This window comes from Stylophora pistillata, chromosome 14 (genome assembly GCF_964205215.1).
Source record: "Stylophora pistillata chromosome 14, jaStyPist1.2, whole genome shotgun sequence".
NCBI lineage: Eukaryota > Metazoa > Cnidaria > Anthozoa > Scleractinia > Pocilloporidae > Stylophora > Stylophora pistillata.
In genome coordinates this window covers 9,098,800-9,120,630 of record NC_142532.1, presented here as the reverse complement: position 1 = coordinate 9,120,630, position 21,831 = coordinate 9,098,800, and the positions used below count along the sequence as shown (strand labels likewise).

Here is a 21,831-nt window from a genome sequence, read left to right as displayed (position 1 = left end):
GAATATCTATCCATTTTTTGGTTACAGAAAGGTAGCAAATTCTCTTCACTTATTTTAAGACTATGAGTATCGGTGCGGCCGGGGCTCGAACCCTCGACCTCCCGCACAACATAATCTGGCGCTCTAACCAATTGAGCTAACCGGGAGGCGGTTAGGGGTAGGTAAATGAGGGAAATGGGTAGGTAAATGAGGGTAGGTAAATGAGATAATTAAACACCAAGATTATGCAAAATAACACAAGTCACCGTTCAAGGGCAAAAGATCATCGTAGCAATTACGTGATGTCATGTGCAGTACAGGGTACGCGGTGTAGTAATGAGCAATCACCCTAAATGGATAGCCTGCTGGCATCTTCAAGCTGCATAATTTCCAGTCATTCTCAAATCCTCAAATTGTAAATTTTTTAAAAAATTAACAATGTGTGTATATTTTTTTCCCTTAGGTCCTTTACTTGAAGAGTGTTGCAATGTTCTGGAAATTCCCATTCGCCTGAAAACTGATCTCGCTGTGCGTTTGTGTGGTAAGTTGATTAATTTTTTAAATGGAGTTGTTTCATGGTTTATTTGCCAAATCAGTTGCATCAGTTTGCATAACTAATTAGTCAGAAATAATGCTCAATTTGTTCCTCAAGTGAATAGCTCCGATCTCGTCAAATATTAAGCGTTTTTTTGCTACTAAAAGCCTAGTATATTGTGGAACTTACTTAAGGGAGGCCATTAGACCTTAAAAGGGACACTAAGATAGCGGTTGTTTGTCTTGCAGCTTCAAAATTCTGATTCATTCTCAAACTATCTGACGCATTTTTTCTCTAATAAGTCTCTTTTATAAACTGTCTTCTGGCCAGAATATACGTTTGCAAAGCTTAATAGCAGTGCTTGACTTTTCCACTGGATTTATATTTTTATTTTTCTGGTTAATTTAAACATATTTTTAAATATACCTTTATATGATTTAAGAGCGACTTTTTTTCAACACCGCGTGAGAGGAGGCACATCGACCGAAAAATGACTATCCTCATATTTCAGTCAGAGACGAATATAGAATATAGAAACGTGGTAAGGTTTTCTTTTTCCAGACTTGCTTCTTAATCCTAAAAAATTCACGAAAACTTAAACGAGCGTAGGTGGCCGTAAAATGGCGGAAATCAGTGACCCGAGTAGAAGCAAATGAACTTTTCTCATGAAAAGTGGAAAAGAAAGCAAGCTCATATCAGTTTTATAAATTTGTGTAGGAAGCGGATAGAGAAACGGTTTAAGTCTAAAACGGGACCATTTCATTTAATTTGGAGTTAACGAAACGCTTTGAAAATCACCAATATTTCAAAATCCAAATATCGCATTTCGTATCATTTTTCCCATGCGGTACAACTCAGAATCGGCTCAGGTTAAGCTCATGATAAGTGGAAATAGTACTGTTTTGGAGGATATAACAATTATTTTGCGGCTTTTCATTTCCGCGCGGAAAAACCAGGCTAAACTTTGTGAAAATCGCAATATTGTCACTTACGTCACGACATAATCTAATTGGGTATTCGGTTGACTCCGCAATTCCATGCACATTCTAGCAGTTAGCACTGTGTTCGATTAGGAAATCAATATAACAAGCTAGCCTTGCATAGCTAACGACGACGGCTTGGTTTTTATCCCTGCTTTCGTTTCAAATTTTCATCCATTTTCTATGGCGAAATTGTTTACAATATCACATTCCGTAAGTTAGCGGAGGGCGTCTATTTTCCATGGCATTTTCGAACACATTTGAGTTTTAAGAAAGTACTAGGGTAAAATTGAGCTTCATTTTGGACTTTCTCGAGTGCGCTCAAAGGTCTCAACTTCTCCATCACTCCAAAGAAAATTCCCATCGCAAAAATCTTATCTTCAGTTGAAAATGGCATTTTCGGTCTCAACCAGTCGGCTAAAGACACAATACGCGTTTCTGTTACGAATATTCTTAAGAACTGCAAAGTACCCACGACAGCCAATATAACGAAAGAGCAGGAAAAAGTGCTACAAAACCTGAGAAAGGATGAGACTGTAAAGATCCTTCCAGCCGATAAAGGAAGATCCATAGTTGTGATGGATAGTGATGAGTACAAAGAGAAAGTAGCCGTTTTATTAAACGACACAAAAACGTACCTGAAATTAACGGATAAGAGATTGAACCCACAACAAGTGTTGAAAAATATCTTAACAAAATCCTCCTTACTATCAAAAACGAGAATAACAGCACAGCACCGCGAATTGGCCCAAGTTTATACAGAAACTACACTGCGGTAATTCAACGCTAGTATCTTCTTACGGTCTTCCGAAAATTCATAAACCTGGAAGGCCATTGCGACCCATCACTAGCACTATCGGTAGCCCGACTTGTGCGGTCTCCAAATATCTAGTTTCAGTCCTGTCACCTCTAAGAAAGAACACCTACACAGTCCAAAACAGTTCCGTTTTCACGCAACAAATAAATCAGCTTTCCATCTCCAGCGATGAAGTCATGGTCTCCTTCGACGTGAAGTCCCTGTCCACTTCCATACCTGTGGACTTAGCCCTCACGATAACCAAGGAGAGACTACAACGAGACCAGAATCTAGCAGAACGTACCAATCTTTCTGTTGACAACATTTTGAGACTTTCAGAATTTGTCCTCAACCAAAATTATTTTAAATATGATGGCGACCACTACAAACAGATTTTTGGATGCGCCATGGGTTCTCCCATTAGTCCTGTTTTAGCCAACCTGGTTATGGAAGAAATTGAGGAAACGGCAATCTCCACGTTCCCATACCCTCCCAAATTGTGGTTTAGGTATGTTGACGATAGTCATTCTTGTATCAAAAAGGATCAAGTCGACAATTTCCACAAACATTTGAACTCAATTAACCCGAACATACAGTTTACTATAGAATTAGAAAACACCAACGGACAAGGCTTGCCTTTTTTAGACACCATAACAAGTAGATTCGGCACAAAAATGCAGGTGGATGTTTACAGAAAAGCGACACATACCGACCGTTATCTCGATTTCTTTTCCTGTCATCCTATGTGCCATAAAAGATCCGTTGTCAACACCTTACTGAAAAGAGCAAACAACATTCCATCTACCAATAAAGGCAGACGGGAAGAAATACAACGAGTAAAGGCCGTTCTGCGAGATAACAATTATCCAATGCCTTTTATACGGAACTGTGACACAGTGTTATTTAAACAACCCGCCCAGACCAACTTCAATGGCTTTGTAGTGCTGCCGTATGTACAGGGTGTTTCCGAGAAAATAAGTCGCATATTGAAACAACAAAAGGTCAAAGTAGCCTACAAACCACAACAAACAATCAACAGCCTTTTTCCACGCCCCAAGGAGCTAGACAAACCTGACCGCCAGAAGTCAGGCATGGTGGACAAAATCAATTGCACACAGTGCAATTTTAAGTACTATGGCCAAACAGAAAGATCTTTAAAGACCAGAACTGCGGAGCACAAAAAGGCAGTTGCAGGTTTTAACTTAAACTCCAAAGTCGCAAGCTGATGTCCACCTTTTCGACCATAACATGGATTTCACAAATGTCAGGGTCGTTGGTTTCGAAACTAATAACCACGAGAGACTTTTCCTTGAAGTCTGGCACTCTACTTTGGATCCGAATGCTGGGAAAGATCACATCGTACTTCCAGAAGCCTATAAAGACCTCGTGCGAGCATCAAATGCATAGTTACCCGCGCAAGCTTCGCGTCACGTTTTTAACTTTTTATTACATCCATTTTGAAATCACTGGTGGTCCCTGTAATCTGATTGGCTCTAATTGGTGCGATTTATTCCCAAATCGCACCATTTTTTGCTCCAAATCACATCTTTTTCCAGCCAATGAGGAATTTACACTTAAAACAAACAACCAATCAGATTTCAAGGCTTGTTTAAAGTGACCAATCAAATTGCAGGAAAATGAAAAACAGAGAGTATCATCTGGCAAATTTTGCAACTTTTGTTTCCAAAACTCTTATTTTTTCCCCCCAAAAATGGATGAGTTTAATTTCTTCCAGTTTTTGAATGATAACAATTAGATTCTTCAGGCTGAAGACCAACATGCCAGGGACTTTCCCACTTTTTGTCTACATTTTGGTGAATATTTTGACGATTTTGTACCTTCTCAAGCTCAAAATCCGCGCGATCCCGAGTCCACCGAGTCAACAACAAACGAAGAAAATCAAAAGCTACTACAAGAGTTGGATGTTGCAAGATTTCCCATCATTTCAAGCGATGAAATACATGAGCTTAAGTCTGTCACTTCCAATAAAAATACGTCCCTCTCCACAAAACAATGGATGAATGTTTTCAGAAGCTGGTGTCAATGCTGCCATCTTGAATATGTCTCCATCGAAACAACGGCGCCTGAAGAACTTGACAAAGTCCTGGGTAAGTTTTACGCCGAAGTAAGAAAAAAGGACGGAGATGATTACGAGCCAGAATCCCTTAAAATCATGCAGAGTGCCATAGAACGATATCTAAAGGAGAAGAACTATCCATTGAGCATCGTGCAATCGAGGGAGTTTCACTCCTCACGAGAAATCCTCAATGCGAAAGCAATTTCCCTGCGTCAACAAGGAAAGGGAAAGAGACCCAACAAAGCTCAGCCAATCACATCTGAAGAAGAGTCAGCCCTGTGGGAAAAAGGTCAGTTGGGTGATCTTAATGGAAACGTCTTGACCAATGTCAACTTTGAAAATTTGACGGAACAACTGGGATTTCGTGGTCGCCAAGAACACTACGATGCGTACGTGGAAGACGTAATTATAAGACAGCGAGGAGATGGAACTGAAGTTGTTGAGTTCAGAGAAGGTCCCACTAAAACACGGAGCAGTGGTCTCACCATCAGGCGAAGAACAACACCACAAGCAATGTTCAGCACCGATGGCGGAAAAAGCGATCCAGTGCGGCTATTCAAGCTTTGATTGTCCAAGCGACCCGAAGGAATGAAGAACACAGGGCCACTCTATCTAAGCATCATAAATCGTCCTAAATCAGCAGATGTTTGGTATACCAAAGTTCGAATGGGACAAAACACCATCGGCAATTTAATGAAATCCATGGCCTTCTGTCTCAGGACGAATAAGAAGCTGACGAACCACAGCATGAGGAAAACATTGGTATCAAAACTGAAGAAATCAGGTCAACCGCGCAATATCATCTGTGAAATAACAGGCCATGCACATGAATCTTCGTTAGACGACTACGATCAAATAGACGAGAATCACAGGAAAGAACTGTCTCACATCATCAGTGGATATAAAGACGTGTCAAACGAAAATCAAGAAAACGAAGTCTCCCACCAAAACACTGCAAATCAAGCCTCAAATCAAGAGATTGCAATCCAACATATACGAACACCTCTGGTTCCTATTTATCACGTCCAACAGCAAGGCCAAATGTATCAGGCCATGGGTTCCAATCCTGTTTTTCAGCCAGCTGAATTTTCAGGATTTCAACCACGTTTTCCATTGCAGTCTCCGCAGTACCGCATGGAAGCCTTCAGTTCTGCTGCTCCCGTTCCATCGCAGAATTACACAGGCTGCACCTTCAATTTCTTCTCCAGAGACAGCCAGAATTCTCCACCCCAACCACAGAAGAAACGAAGGGCTTACATCATTGAGTCAGACGACGAGGATTGAACTTTAACGCTTCACTATTTTTCTTAGTTATTGAGGACTTCTTGAATTTCTTGAATGAAACTTGTCTTTCTTTTGATACGCTTGACTGAGTTTTTGACACATGACGTCAAAGTCTTTTTGTTTTGCATACAAAATAAGATGTAAATGCGTTTCCGGTTCCGCTTTTTATTTAAAAACCGGCTCAGTACTGCATCAATAAAATATTTGAATTGACCAAGTTCTGTATTTGGGCGATTTCAAAATGGATGTAATAAAGTGGTAATTGAACCTCGTGTCGTGCAATTTTGGTCTGAAATCATACTTGTGATTTCAAATCGAACGAGCGCTCGTTCGATTTTGAAATCACGCGTATGATTTCAGCCCAAATTGCACTCCACTCAGTTCAATTACCATTATAAATAGCGTATGATAACGATCTTCGTTTTTCATATCACTGATGAAGGCTTAAGAATTAGCCGAAACGTCTTTTTCAGAAATAACAACAGTCAGAGGCAACCAATTTCAATAAAACTCATGACATCTCCTGACTACACTTTTTCCATTTTTAAACACTGCTGTCAGTAATTTACTCGCACGTTTGTCCGCGCAAGGCTGAAATTATTTCAATCACAAAAAAAAAATTTTTCTTCTTCTCTTGCGGTTTTTCGGTCCCAAAAATCACGTATAATAATATGTAAATAACACTTCATTAGATAATATAGAATATGTTACCTTGGAAGAGTGTGTCACTGAAAAGCAGCGATACAACTGTAGGAGGACTCGCCCCGCCCCGTTGAAAACACCTTCCCATGAGACCCTCATTTGATTGTCACATCTGTTTCAAAAGGTAAGATCAACGACCGTGACTTTCCTATTTATTAATTATTGACTTGTAATTGATTTGACTATTTAAGCTTCAAAACCTAGACCTTGCAGACCCTATCTTCTGAGCCATTCACTTTCACGGCTAACAGTCGTAATCAGTTAGCCATTAATTTTATGGTAGTCTGGAAAACCAGGAATCCGGAATTCCGCCGGAATATTTCAACGTCTGTTTTTCTAATTCAAAACGACGCCGATGATTTTCCGAAGAGTGTACGAGCTCCGAATATACTCCAATGATTAAAACGAAGATTATTCGATGGTTTTCGAAGTTACCCAGAGAGCCCTAATCTTTGGAAGGCTTGTTCTCTCAATTCTTCTTTTTTCTTTTTTTAAGACTTTTTCGAAGAGTGTACGAGCTCCAAGGATTAACCGAAAACTATCCGAAGGTCTCCGAAGTTAGCCGGAGATCCTCGAGGAACAATCGAACCCCCGGCTTCATTTGTATTTTTATCGACTTTTTTATTTCATCTTTTGTTTATTTTTAATTATCAACTTATCTATTTTTTAACTGCCGTGAAACTAAATAATAAACAGCAAATCATTCGTCAAATTACAGGTTAACATGGTCAGCGTCCCTTTAATCGAGATCTCGATTATTCATTAAAAGGGTACAAAGAGAATATAGCAAGTGGCCTCTATGGAACCAGGGACGACGTGTGCACATACATGCTATGTTAGTATGGTAGTATCTTCTTTGTGCTCTTCCTAACTTCCAACATTTTGTGCCATCTAAGTACAGATTTGGATACCAGTCCACCTCTAAACGTCCAATGACTGCCATGCTATCAACAAGTTGAGAGTCTTTGAAAGCTTCCTTCACATCCGTTACATTTTGAGATGTTTCCTTTTAGCTTCATTTAAAAGAAAGGATTAGAAGATTTAGGAATGATGGGTTTCGGCGGTAAAGGATGGCACGGATGGTTGGAGTGGACGCATACCGCTAAACGAATGCTGCTGCGTAGAAAACATCGCCGGCGACAGCCTTTGGCTAAACATAGATGTCGTAAATGACTGTGGTAACGGCCCTGGGGATCCAAAAGGATGATTTTGGCCAGCCCCTCCCATTGCTGTGGCCACGTGAGACACCTTGCTGGCCAGGGAAAAAGTCTGATGCTGTGGCTGTAGATCTGATCTTTTTATTCAAAATTCAAGTTATTAATTCAAGTTTAACTCAAAAAAATTATTTCGTGATCAGTTTTTAGACAATGGCGTCACTAACGTATTTTATTGCATGCCGAGTCTTCACAAGGCCTGCGTTCTCGATCTTTCTTTGTTCTTCGGACGTAAAAAAAGGAGTGGGATATCGGGTTGGTTAACTGTCCAACCAGAAACAAACTGATTTGAATTTACCCAATATCCATGCACTTTTCACTTGGCTAAGACAAAATTCACCATCAAAAATTCCGTGTAACTAACATAAAAATAGATTCTTCAGCGTTTTCTTAATTCCTCATAGGTGTTCGACCATGTTCACGGGGGTTCGATTGTTCCTCAGGCCGGATCCTCGAGTAACTTCGGAGTATATGCACAGCTTGTACACCCCTTGGAAAATCTTCGGAGTTGTTTTAAATTAAAAACAGGCCTTGAAAAATTCAGGGATCTTCGGGTAACTTCGAAAACCTTCAGATAATCTTTGGTTAATCTTCGAATCTTCGAGTTTAGTATAATTTCAGAGCTGAGCGAAGAGTTTCCAGCAATCTGATTGGTCGAGCGGTTCCTTATATGACGTTTTAGTATAATTTCAGAGCTGAGCAAAGAGTTTCCAGCGATCTGATTGGTCGAGCGGTTCCTTATATGACGCTATATAAACCGCTCGACGCGGTTTATATAAAATGTTAAAATAAAATGTTGATAAAGTTACTAAAATGTTATGATTTTAGAAATTTCTCTGTTGTTGAGCTCTGAAATTATACTAAAACAATTCGCCTCAGGTTCGGTGAATATTGTCGAATAATCCCCTCGACTTCGTCTCGGGGGTTATTCGACGATATTCACCTCACCTTCGGCGAATAATTATTAAATATTCGGAGCTCGTACGCTCTTCGGAAAGGTAGGCTGGAGAACCTGCAAGGTCTGTTGAGGAGGAATGAGGGAGGCCTGTCTCTAACGGAAGAGCTTGTCGCTTTCGGGTAAGCAGTGCTTTCCCGAAATTGAAATTGTGTAAATGGCAGACTGACTAAGGCATTGCTATATTTTCTTTGTACTCTTTTAATGAATAATCGAGATCTCGATTAAAGGGACGCTGACCATGTTAACCTATAATTTGACGAATGATTTGCTGTTTATTATTTACTTTCACGGCCGTTAAAAATAGATAAGGTAATAATTAAAAATAAACAAAAGATGAAATAAATAAGGCGATAAAAAACAAATGAAGCCGGGGATTCAATTGTTCCTCAAGGATCTCCGAGTAACTTCGGAGACCCTCGGATAGTTTTCGGTTAATCCTCGGAGTATATATTCGGAGCTCGTACACTCTTCGGAAAAATCTTGAAAAAAGAAAGAAGAATTGAAAAAACAAACCTTCAAATATTCAGGGCTCTCTTTGTAACTTCGGAAACCATCGCATATTCTTCGTCCCACTCATCGGAGTATATTCGGAGCTCGTACACACTTCGGAAAATCATCGGAGTCGTTTTGAATTGAAAAAACAGACATTGAAATATTCCGGCGGAATTCCGGATTCCTGGTTTTCCTGACTACCTAATTTTATATGGCTAATGCTAATTTTTGTACGGTTAACGCTTTTTACGACTGACGGTTAAAATTTGTCAACTTTTATACTTAACAGCTAATTTTTTTTGGCTGTTTTACGGCTGACGGTGAACTCCATTGAGACTCACTAAAATCTGGCACTTGGGCAGGGCATTTGAACATGATTTTGGCCCAGAGGGGCGGGAACTAATCTTCAAAAGTTAAAGTTCCTGGGTGGAGGTGATGTTCAAGTTTCAATTGATCAACGCATCATATTTTCTTCTAGCATAATAATTTTAGTATCCCTCTGTCAAACGATGTCATCTGTTAATCACCGAAAAACTCAACCACAGTGTCGTTATTCCCTCACGACTAAGTCTAATTATTTTCAGTTAAAAACAGTTACCAAAGGAGTTTTCAACGGGGCGGGGGTGAGTCCTCCCACATTTGTATCTCTGCTTTTCAGTGAAACACTCATCCAAGGTAATATATTCTATATATCTAATGAAGAAGTGTTGTTTACATATTATTATACGTGATTTCAGGGACCAAAAAAACCGCAAGAGAAGAAGAAAATTTGTTTTTTTGTGATTGAAATAATTTCAGCCTTGCGTGATAAACGCTTGAGTAAGTTACATCTACAGCAGTATTAGATTGTTTCCCGTCTTCAACGTTTTCGGCAAAGAACATTTGCCCTACCGGTATAAATGATTGAATTGTCCTCTTTCAAGTCCAAAATGAAGCTAAATTTTACCCTAGAACTTTCTTAAAACTCAAATGTGTTCGAATATGCCATGGAAAATAGACGCCCTCCGCTAACTTACGGAATGTGATATTGTAAACAATTTCGCCATGGGAAATGGATGAGAATTTGAAACGAAAGCAGAGATAAAGACCAATCTGTCGTCGTTAATTAGCTATGCAAGGCTAGCTTGTTATATTGATTTCCTTATCGAACTCGGTGCTAACTGCTAGAATGTACTTGGAATTCCGGTGTTAACCACAGGGTTCCTAATAAGGTTATGTTGTGACGCAGGCGGTGTGCGCACTCCGATTGCGTTGCATCATGGTCGTAAAACAAAAATTGAGCTATTTGCATCTTCACGCGTTGGAGTGAACATCTTTGGTGGGAGGGAGATACGGGGTGAGTATACATGGATTGTAATGGGGATCCACTGTCTGTTGCCATTCCTTCGAAAGTTAAAACGTTTGACGGGCCTGCGCTACTCCTGTCATTCCTCATCCTCGGAGACCCAGGGGCTGTGAGTCGATTTCAAGTTAAGGGCAGAAGAGCCCCTGGGGACATTGCCTTACGAGACTAGTTCCAAACGGTCGCAGTCGTTCTGGCATCTGATTGGTGCCAGAAAATCTTTGTGCTTTTCTGCCCAATCAGAGTGAAGTGTCCTTTCTTGTGTTTTAACACGCACATATACAACAAGCTCTGTTGCTCGCTATGTTTGTTTGGGCCGTACGACGAAGCTTTGCCCGACGTGAAAAGTTTCAGTCTCAGCACACAACGTAAGAGAAATCGATCAGATTGTCCGCGAAATCTTACCGGAAATTTTACCGAATACTTTCGTAGGTATAACAAGAGAACGTGTTTAAAAGTTTGCGAGGTTCGTATAACACATAATGGTTGCGGGCATTGATATGTCGCTTTAAACGTTAGATGAGATGTAAGCTTAAAACCTTTTTAGAATTTTTGTACAATTTGTTGTGACTGAAACTTTTCCAATTCCGTGAAGTTATTTCGTAGCACGGGCCACGCAGGTATGTCAAGCAACTGGCGCTTACGCTTGCGTAGCTTTCTGTGCGCGCCAAATTCTAATCGTTGCTTTGTAGTAAAGTCTTTACAATATGGCCAAAGTTGCAGAGAACGTTAAGTACCTGGACGACCTCCAGCAAGCACTTAAAGAAAGCTTAGATTTGTTTCCGATTAGCTAATTAAAATCTAAACAAAGACTAATCATCGAGAACATCGTGGAAAGGAGATATGTTTTCGGACAGTTACCGAAGGGGTTTGGAGAAAGTTTAATCTTTCAACACAGGCAGCCTAAGCTCACTACTAGAAAAGCGGACGTGACTCTTAACGTGTTGCGTAACGTTTTATATTTAGAAAGGTTTGTATGGGATGTTATCGGTTTGCCTTAAAGGAGAGAAAAAAATGTCTTGTTTTGAAATAAAATGGGCTTACCTTATTGCTTTGTTGTTTTCTTTGTTGATTCCGAGCGTCTTAGGCCATTTTGAAGCGTCTTCGGGGAGTTAGCGCTCTGTTGGTGTTCAACTGCTAAAAGAAAGACAAGGCCGGAAATCTATTTTAGAAGTGTCCGTCGCCCGAAGCAAATAATTCCGCCAAAAAATTACCACCAGTCTCGATTCCTCCAGAAAATCAAAGCAGAGATCTTGCAGTTTCATTTCCATTCACTCGATTCCCAATTCCTCCCACAGATCTTTCACTAGCAATGCTTTTATCTCCAGATCGATCGGCTTTCCAATTTCGAATTTGGCTGCTTGAAACATTTGCAGCCCGTTGGCCGATCGCACAGTATGTTGGGTAACAAAAATAAGCCCGGCGAGGGTAGCCAGCGACCTGCAGTCGACAAACAAACCAGTTAGCTCCCCTGGTACCCTCGAGAGGTTTTGTCAAGACCGCATTGTTTTGATCACACATTTGATTGGTCGATCAAAACAATGCGGTCTTGACAAAACCTCTCGAGGGTACCAGGGGAGCTAACTGGTTTGTTTGTCGACTGCAGGTCGCTGGCTACCCTCGCCGGGCTTATTTTTGTTACCCAACATACTGTGCGATCGGCCAACGGGCGCAAATTTTTCAAGCAGCCAAATTCGAAATTGGAAAGCCGATCGATCTGGAGATAAAAGCATCGCTAGTGAAAGATCTGTGGAAGGAATTGGGAATCGAGTGAATGGAAATGAAACTGCAACATCTCTGCTTTGATTTTCTGGAGGAATCGAGACTGGTGGTAATTTTTAGGCGGAATTATTTGCTTCGGGCGACGGACACTTCTAAAATAGGTTTCCGGCCTTGTCTTTCTTTTAGTAGTTGAACACCAACATAGCGCTAACTCGCCGAAGACACTTCAAAATGGCCTAAGACGCTCGGAATCAACAAAGAAAACAACAAAGCAATAAGGTAAGCCCATTTTATTTCAAAACAAGACATTTTTTTCTCTTTTAAGGCAAACCGATAACACCCCATACAAACCTTTATAAATATAAAACGTTGCGCAACACGTTAAGAGTCACGTCCGCTTTTCTAGTAGTGAGCGTGGGCTGCCTGTGCTTTCAACTGCTGCGTTGAGTGTTCAAATTCTTGAGCTTCGAAAGGCCACGGATTCTCTTCTAGTCCTTTGGTCATTGTCATTTCACCTCTTTTGTCGATTGTTGAAGACCAAGTTAAATACATTTGATCATTGGGAATCGATGCTGCTTTCATTGAGGAAAACAAAACCAAAGACCAAGAAATATTGCATGGAAAGGGCGGGCTTGCTTTATTGTAAATGTCAGCTTAGTACAGGGTTATCTACCCGCATCTAATAAAGAAAAGTTTCCACCTATAGCTTTTCTTTTTTTCAAGCGAAGATTAGATTAGATTTTGGCCGGGCGTGCACAAAAAGTTGCGTAAGCGCCAGTTGCTCGACATACCTGCGTGGCCCGTGCGACGAAATAGCTTCACGGGATTGGAAAAGTCTCAGTTACAGCAAATTATACAAAAAATCTTGAAAGATTTAGGCTTACATCTCATCTAACGTTTAAAGCGACATATCAATGCTTGCAACCATTATGTTTTATACGAACCTCGCAAACTTTTAAACTCGTTCTCTTGTGATACTTGCGAAAGTATTCGGTATAATTTCCGGTAAGATTTCGCGGACAATCTGATCGATTTCTCTTACATTGTGTGCTGAGACTGAAACTTTTCACGTCGGGCAAAGCTTCGTCGCACGGCCCAAAACAAACATAGCGAGCAACAGAGCTTGTTGTATATGTTTGTGTTAAAACACACAAAAGGACACTTCACTCTGATTGGACAGAAAAACACAAAGATTTTCTGGCACCAATCAGATGCCAGAACGACTGCGACCGTTTGGAACTAGTCTTGTAAGACAATGTCCCCAGGGGCTCTTCTGCCCTTAACTTGAAATCGACTCACAGTCCCTGGGTCTCCGAGGATGGCCATTCCTCCGTGACCAATTCGTTCTTAGGAGACAACTGACTTTATTTAGAAAGATTCGAAACTGCAATCTGCCCAAGAATCTCGACACAAATGGCAACAGTTACACTCACAACTGATGGCGGGATGAATAATTTCAAAGTCAGTAATTATATTCCTAGACACGAGTAATTCAGCTGTGAATTGACCCTTGACATGCAAACGCATATTAGAGAGACAGAGACCTTGTAATACACGAACTTTTCCCACACAACAATGGGCCTTTTCGCTCCACAAAAGGGTCTCAAACAGTCACTTAAAATGCCTAAAAAATTTGTACCGTTGGAGCGCGTTTGAGCGCGTTTGGTCAGAGCTGTTGAAGAAGGATCAAAGTGGTCATACAAATCTTTGAAAGGCTTCAAACTACGACGTACAACGAATTTGACCTGCTCGAAAACCGGCCTCAATTTACATGCTAAAATACAGTACTTGCGTTTGTCCTTGAGAACGATATAATACGTGACAAATACGCACGGAAAATACTTCTACACGTTCAGAATATATCAAATCATATTTACCTATAGTGAAAGGAAAAAGATATGACCTAACTTTCACGGAATATTCAGTCAAACTCTACCCATTTCTACCGCTTTTACTGCCATATTGAAAATAACGCTACCACAATGCAATGCAATCGGAGTGCGCACACCGCCTGGTTGTGACGTAATGCCGATGTTGCGATTTTCACAAGGTTTAGCCTGGTTTTTCTGCGCGGAAATGAAAAGCCCCAAAGTAATTTCTATATCCTCGAAAACAATACTATTTCCACTTATCATGAGCTTAACCTGAGCGGATTCTGAGTTATACCGCATGGGAAAAATGATAATGAAAAATTTGCTACGAAATACGATATTTGGATTTTGAAATATTGATGATTTTCAAAAACGTTTCATGAGCTCCAAATTAAATGAAAATGGTCCCGTTTTAGACTTAAACCGTTTCTCTATCCTTCCTATACAAATTTATAAAATTGATATGGGCTTGCTTTCTTTTCCACTTTTCATGAGCAAAGTTCATTTGCCTCTACTCGGGTCACGGATTTCCGCCATTTTACGGCTACCGACGCTCGTTTCAGTTTTCGTGAATTTTCTAGGATAAAGAAGCAAGTCTGAAAAAGAAAACCTTACCACATTTCTGTGTTCACTATATGGTGTCACTGGGCAAAATATGAAGGTTTTAAATTTTTCGACCATGTGCCACATTTTACGATTTTCACTCGGTCAATGTACAAAGTCACCCTTAAATATTACATTATATTACCACAACTCGGGTGCTCTATTTTTGTTTGTCACGGTATGTCATTATTTCCTCTAAAAGAGTTCACGAACCCCAATAAAACATAATTACCGTTTATAGACGTTACGACATCTAAGCTGAAAGGGCTTCGTTTTTTGTCTTCTCAGCATTTTGAACTTTTCCAATTTAATTTTTTAGGAGGCGATGAGTGGAAGATTGTCGCAGAGAAGCTGGGCTTTCAAGATTCGCATATCCGTTGTCTCGACAATCGTTTTAAAAATCCATTTGCAGTTATTTTGGAAAACTGCTCCATGATGTGTGTGGGCCAACTCTACAACGTGTTAGTAGACTGCGGGTTTCCCTTAATCGCGGACTTGTTGTAATAGCACCAAACCTAAGCCTACCAACTGCCTTGTCATAGTTGAGCGCACTTACTTAAGAGTATGATCAAGCGGCGGATTATTATTCATTGTTTCAGTCATGCAGTTAGGTATATTTATTTTGTCGTGAATTAAAACTTGATGATAAAATGTGTCAGAGCTGAATGTGCGCATTTTTTTCTGTCATAGAAATATATTTGTAAAAAGGATGGACCAATAGGCGTTCTTAGTGTCCTCCTCGAAGTGAATTTCGGAATAATTAACTCAAAACTGTTGTCAAGACAAATCGTACATCAACCTTAAGCTTGAAATTGTAAATAGTTAAGGAATTCAGTCTACTCAAGTAACAGCTAACTAATTTTCACAAAGAAAATTTTCATGTAGTGATTTAATTCGAAAAGGAGGCTTTCAGTCAGCTTTCCGCCAGAAGCTAATGATGAATTTTCAGAAGAATTCGGTGAAGAAAAAGAGTCTGTCCTTCTTTTGTTTTGAAAGCGATACTTCCCTAACTCGCATCAACTTCCCCTAAAGAAACTCTTCTGGGGAATAACTAGATCTTTAAAGAAGGATTATCCCGAAAAAAATGTAGCAATTGCCACTTCTTTTTTCCTATCAGGTTCATTCTCTTAAGGTATCATTGAGATATTGTTGGTTGAAAACAACTTTAAATGGACAAAATAGGTTTGTTCTGATGGATTTGTGCTGTTATGCGTTATGACATTTTTGCACACTCTCATTTATATTTATTTATTCATTATTTATTTTCTAACAAACCATGAATGTTTTTTCAACAACGACTTTATCAATTCATAAGTAGTAAGTTTTTGTTTTTATTGTCCCCTACTCAATTAATACCACCATAATTAGTGACGGATCCAGACCTTGAGCTAAGCCGGGGTGGAGGAGCGGGGGTTGGTCGTGTATACCTCCCCAATTCCCAAATATCAGCCACTAATATTGCATATAATTGAGTAGGAGACAAATTATAAATGTACAAAAATTAATGTACGATGACAGTTCTTCTTGTCCTGTCACATACACTATCCCCCCCCCCCCAAAAAAAAAAAAAAAAAACGAAATTAGATTGCAGGGAGTGAAAGGGAGATGGAAGGAAATGATTAACAAAAATGTGCTTATGGGATAATTGGTTATACCGTACATGAAGAAGTATTGTCCATTTCGCTGGAAAATATTATCTCGGGCTAAGTAGACAGTTAACAAGCAGCAAATGTCAATTAGAAGAGAGAGTTTTAGCAAACAAGTTTTCATGGTGAACGGTCTTCACTGTTAAAACTGATACAATAAAATATTCCATTATTTCCAGCTTAGAGCACCTTCGTCTGTTCATTTTTCGACCAAGAAGTACTTCCGGCTGCATCGATCGCATCCTGTCCTGTATAGATCTTAAGTTGAGTAGATTAAGTTTGAGAGCATCCCCGATCATAATTTATGGAGTCTAAAGCAAAAAAAAAGCGAATTATATCATATTCATACAAGAATATTCTCGTCGTTTCGAATACATTTGACGACAACCTTAACAAATCAATGTATTTTAGCTTCGTCTAATGGTGTTGCAGTGAACCTTCGCTGTTGTTTTCTTGATTCTAAAAGTAATACATACAGTTATCATCAACCAAAGTTCATGATGAAATCTTTGAATATTGATCAGTATGTATAAAAGCCAGTGGTTATTGGTGAAACGAAAAAATTAGTTTCACACCTGTTTTGTCAATTTGTTGTAATTCTCCCAACTTATTGTACGAATTTTGAACAAATGCGTGTGAAATTGATTTTCTAATTTCGCCAGGTCTTCGACACGATTTAGCAACTAACATTGTAACTCTTAGAACATAAATTTGACCTTTGTGCACAATTTCCCGTTTCGCGAAGCCACGTGATGTTGCCGAGGAGAGTGAGTGAGTGAGTGAGTGTAACAATACAAATCCCATCTTGGCCCAATTTTGACCCGACGCTTCCCACTGATACTTACTCTCTTTTTTCGGAGTATCTTAGTAGTTCGACATTCGCAGTCGATACACAGATGAATTATCTCCTTTTGTGATTCTGGATTATAGTCACTAGCTCGTTATGTTTCCAGTTTTATCCGTGACATTATGGAAGAGAGCAGAAAGCGATAGTAGTCCTTAGTAGCTCGAAATTCGCATTCGTTACACAGATGAATCATCTCCTTTTGTGATTCTGGAATATAGTCACTAGCACATTAGGTTTTCAGTTTTTGCCGCGACATTTATGGTAGAGAGGAGAAAGCGATAAACTTCTCACAATCATTACAGGATTGTGCACGATTTAAAACAGAAGTTTTTCTTACAAAAATATGCTTTCTCTTCTTCGAAGAGATGTATTTACATTCGGCGGAACTAAACTGTAAGTGGCAGTGACAAAGAATGTAAATATTTTCCTATTGGTATGTTAGCACGTGGGCCGCTATGGCGTTAATTGAGTCTTTTGTTGTATGGTGTATTTAAGGTTTGACATTTTTAATGTATTCATCTCAGCTCTCGAACTTTTCTAGTTTTATGTTAAATTTTATCTTGCATGCAATTAAGCTGTTTTACCTCTAACCCCCAGAGGTCGGTGCGCCTGCATTTGGATGGAGAATACGTTCCCATTTTTCCCATTGGGTTTTTGGGTTTTCGTATCAGGCGGCGGCACACAAAACGTTTTAGCCCGAGAGGTGATGACTAGTTGTTTACTACTCTGTGTAACTTTGTCGGACGGCATTAAATACTCGGGCTCCTAGTTCGAGCTGCTCACCCACTCTTGTGTATGAGTCGTGAATTTAAATAGGAAGGAGCATTTTAACATTCAAATCAGTAAATTATGTAGATCCGACGAATAAATAATTTTTAAAAGTTCTTAATGTACATGACACTTCAAAAGGCGATAGACTCCTCAAAATATTTTCACAGTGGTGGCATCCACCGACGCATAATTGAAATAAAAACTTTTCCTCGCAGAAATATCAGAATAGACGTGATCTACACATCACGTAGGCTCTGAGGAATTTTTCCTTTTACATTTTACTGTTTAAATTAGCAACTTTTGCCGAAAAGGGGCGCTAAATTAGCGAAGAAAGCATGCTCGAGTTATTCAACAGAATGATAGAACGGTGGATCGGTGGAATGGCGGAAGAGCTAAAGACGCAGGACGACGGAATATCCTGAAACAAGAGTCTCAAAATATGGAATTGCAATAAATGAAACTATTTCCAATAAATAGGCGAAATTAAAAAAAAAGCATGGGTAAGCGTTGTTGGAGCCCAGAAGATAGGGGAACCATGAGGCTTTCGAGCTAGTCCTTTAAATTAGTATCATATTACTATTGTCATCACTGTTATCATTGTAAGTACTATTATTTGTTAATCTCTACCTACATATGATGTACGATCCTCGCAGTAGATAGCGCTATTTAAGCAATAGCGAAAATTAGACCTGAAAAAAATCAGGCCTGTACGGGATTCGAAGCACTGACCTCTGCGATACTAGTGCAGCGCTCTATCAATTGAGCTAACAAGCCAACTGGGAACAGGCCGTTAAGTTGATTCGTAATAAACCCGTGAAAGTGATAAATGAGATACAATGAAATATATGAAGTTCATATATTTTGAACTGCGGTATCAGATACATACGATGTACGATCCTCGCAGTAGATAGCGCTATTTAAGCAATAGCGAAAATCAGACCTGAAAAAAATCAGGCCTGTACGGGATTCGAACCACTGACCTCTGCGATACTGTATGTATCGGTATGCGGTATTAGATACTCATATGTATCTAATACCGCAGTTCAAAAATATATGAACTTCATATATATTCATTGTATCTCATTTATCACTTTCACGGGTTTATTACGAATCAACTTAACGGCCTGCTCCCAGTTGGCTTGTTAGCTCAATTGGTAGAGCGCTGCACTAGTATCGCAGAGGTCAGTGGTTCGAGTCCCGTACAAGCCTGATTTTCGCTATTGCATAAATAGCGCTATCTACTGCGAGGATCGTGCATCATACGTACAAACGGTAACATTTACCCGATTTAAATAGGTGACTACGTTTATTAACTGCTGTCTCCAACACGAAGGAGAAGAACTCATCTTACAGAAAATCGGCTATGACGTGTAGCTCACATTCGTTTAAAGGGTCGTAAAGATCTCCCACAGTTATCGGATATCTTTTTCCAATGTAACCCAAAACAGCATCAGCTGGATTCAAGGTGTGCTTGTCAAGGAAACGAATCTCGTCAAGGTCAAGCCCCAGTTTCTCAGCTAAAAGCTTCCACTCGTCTCTACCTACAAGGGTAAACGTGCTTAATTGATACAAATGGTTCTTCGAATTATACATACACGTTCATCATCCTTTGGTTTGTATTTTTTTTCCAAATTTTGTGGAATGCTACAATAAAAGTTTGTAATGAATCTGGTTTATACTTTCAACTAAACGTACTTTACTTAGCAAACTATTTTTCATCATGCTCAAATTATAGGGGGACTATTCTAGTTTCTCATCTTACGCAAACAAAAACAGAGCGCAAAGTGAGAGGGCGAAAGTATATATGAAAGTTTACGAAAGCAAGTGGGAGAGGAACTGATTGAGGGACGGGAGATGAAGAAAGAACAAGGAGGTTATATGTGGTAATTTTATGGTCTTCGACTGATGAGGTAATGTGAATAGCTCAAATACTTTGCTTTATAGCCTTACCGCTAAGGGCAATGGTGAGCTTTCTTCCCTAAAGAATTTGTCGAACATGAAGGCTCTCAGGCAATAGTGGAACTAGCAAAAAAAAAATGCTATTCTCAGAAAAAGGGAGTCCAAGAGCGGACCACCTAAGAACCTAAAGGAAGGTTGAGTTCGAGGGTAAATGTTTTGAAGCAAAATGAATCTGGTTAAACAAAATGGGAGACGTTCGAGACAAACTAAACATTTTGATGACAGAAGTAAGAAAAAATGAAAATGACGATAAATGGTGCAATGTCATCGAAATGAACAAAGACACAACGGCGGGAATATGTGTCTGTTATAAATATAAAGCGTCTCAATTTGCCTCCAGGCAGTTCATGCTTGAATGTGAATCAGATTTAAAAAAAAGAATCATACCGATTAGGAATATACGAGTTAAATATGCAAAACAATGCAGAATATCCCTCTTCCGCGCAATTCCTGATCACTTCATTGCATGACGTTTAGTCCGCGACGCTTACAGCTTGCGTCTCGATATATTTTCCTTCGTCTCTTTCTCTCTTGCTTGTTAGCGAAATCTGAATGTCTTTCATCAGTGGGAAAGTTTTAAAAACGAACTTACCTGTAGTCCCTGATGGCGCTATACTTCTCAACTCTTTAATCACATCACGGCGCCCTTCGGTGTTAGGCTTTCTTGCTTGTAGGACGCAGAGGTTGAGGCTTTGTAACAGCTTTATTCGGCAATCAAAACTACGGCTAGCAGCACATGCTTAGAAGACAGAAGACCCGATGTCTCGTACGTACAAAGTTCATATACCTTAACGGTGTCCGATGTCAGCACGTGGCTGCAGGGCGTGACATTACCTTTTGTAACGCGATTCGATAATCATGTTTTACGAACAAAACTCTAAGCACAAATTGTGACATTGCTAGTCAACGAATCAGTACCTTTTTGTCAGGATCAGGGTCTCGCAAGGCTGCTTCGTCCAGCTTGAACTTGTGTTTCAGTTGTCGTGCGACTTCCTTGTAATCATTCGACCGTAAGAAAAGGGAGTCTACTTCAACAGGGACAGAAAGAGTCCCATCTCTATTTCCGAAGAATTATATTTATGAACTCATAAAGATTGATAAACAATACAGCTATCGAAGGAGTCGACTGATTTATGAGGTCTGTGAAAGTATGTGCAAAACCATGACCAGGTAAGAGGAGCATACTGGATTTGCTTTGAAAATATCAAAAAATAAATGGAACATTCAATTATCGCTGAATAAATGTATTTGTGTATAAAGGGCACCTTACCGAAGTTTCGATGCCTCGTGGGGACTCTTCATCTTTCTTTACATACATACATACATACATATATATATATATGGGGTTGCCATGCACTTAGCCTTCGGGCGAAGCTCATCACCTTAGTTGTGATTTGAGCACTCTCGCATGGCAACATGCCTGCACTTGGTCCCACAAATGTAGCGCCCAGGCAATGGTTTATTCCAGAGCTTGGCCCAGTGTCTGCACTGCACTGATGAGACCCACATAGGTCGAAACAGTGTGCACTGTCTGCAGGTATATATATATATATATATAACTAACTGCAGACAGTACTGTTTCGGCCTTCTGGGCCTCATCAGTGCAGTGCTAATGCTAGGATGGGGGAGAACCGAGACGGTCACCCCAAACGACCCAGGGTTTATATCGAATTAATTTGATGGCCTGCTCCCAGTTGGCTTGTTAGCTCAATTGGTAGAGCGCTGCACTAGTATCGCAGAGGTCAGTGGTTCGAATCCCGTACAGGCCTGAAATTTTTTTTTCAGGTCTGATTTCCACTATTGCTCAAATAGTGCTCTACTGCGAAGGATCGTTCTCACATACGTCTCATAACCGCAGTTCACACATATGTTTCATATGTTTGTTGTTGTTAGAAGTGATTCTTTAGCAAGCAGGACGATTTGGCCATCATCTGGGGAGATGGTCGTGTAGTTAGACGCGAAGTCGAGGGCACGTCCGAGTAGATCTTTCGTTATTGAGGGGTAGAATTCTACAACATCGAAGCTGATGAAAGCAGATTCGCATTTATTTGGT

At 39.9% G+C, this 21,831-nt stretch overlaps 2 protein-coding genes and 1 pseudogene across 2 annotated transcripts in view; all 3 read left to right on the top strand.

The window, feature by feature from the left end:
• The window catches only part of LOC111346698 (uncharacterized), a 28,113-nt gene extending 11,729 nt beyond the window's left edge, over positions 1-16,384 (top strand). The window contains exons 15-16 of the mRNA XM_022953974.2: positions 443-520; positions 14,875-16,384. Coding sequence (XP_022809709.2) covers positions 443-520; positions 14,875-15,059 — 263 coding nt within the window. The 3' untranslated portion in view covers positions 15,060-16,384. The remainder of the gene's footprint in view (positions 1-442; positions 521-14,874) is intronic.
• Positions 529-3,530, top strand: LOC148716407 (uncharacterized). Its single transcript, XM_088746104.1, has one exon. The coding sequence runs from the start codon at positions 2,488-2,490 to the stop codon at positions 3,514-3,516; it is 1,029 nt and encodes a 342-aa protein (XP_088602230.1). The 5' UTR covers positions 529-2,487; the 3' UTR covers positions 3,517-3,530.
• On the top strand, positions 4,308-5,651 carry LOC111321495 (uncharacterized protein KIAA1958-like; annotated as a pseudogene).
• Positions 16,385-21,831: the final 5,447 nt, after the last annotated feature.

What these genes read in the sequence shown, in the direction of transcription:
- LOC148716407 (XM_088746104.1), top strand. Translation starts at nt 2,488, where the DNA reads ATGGTCTCCTTCGACGTGAAGTCCCTGTCCACTTCCATACCTGTGGAC.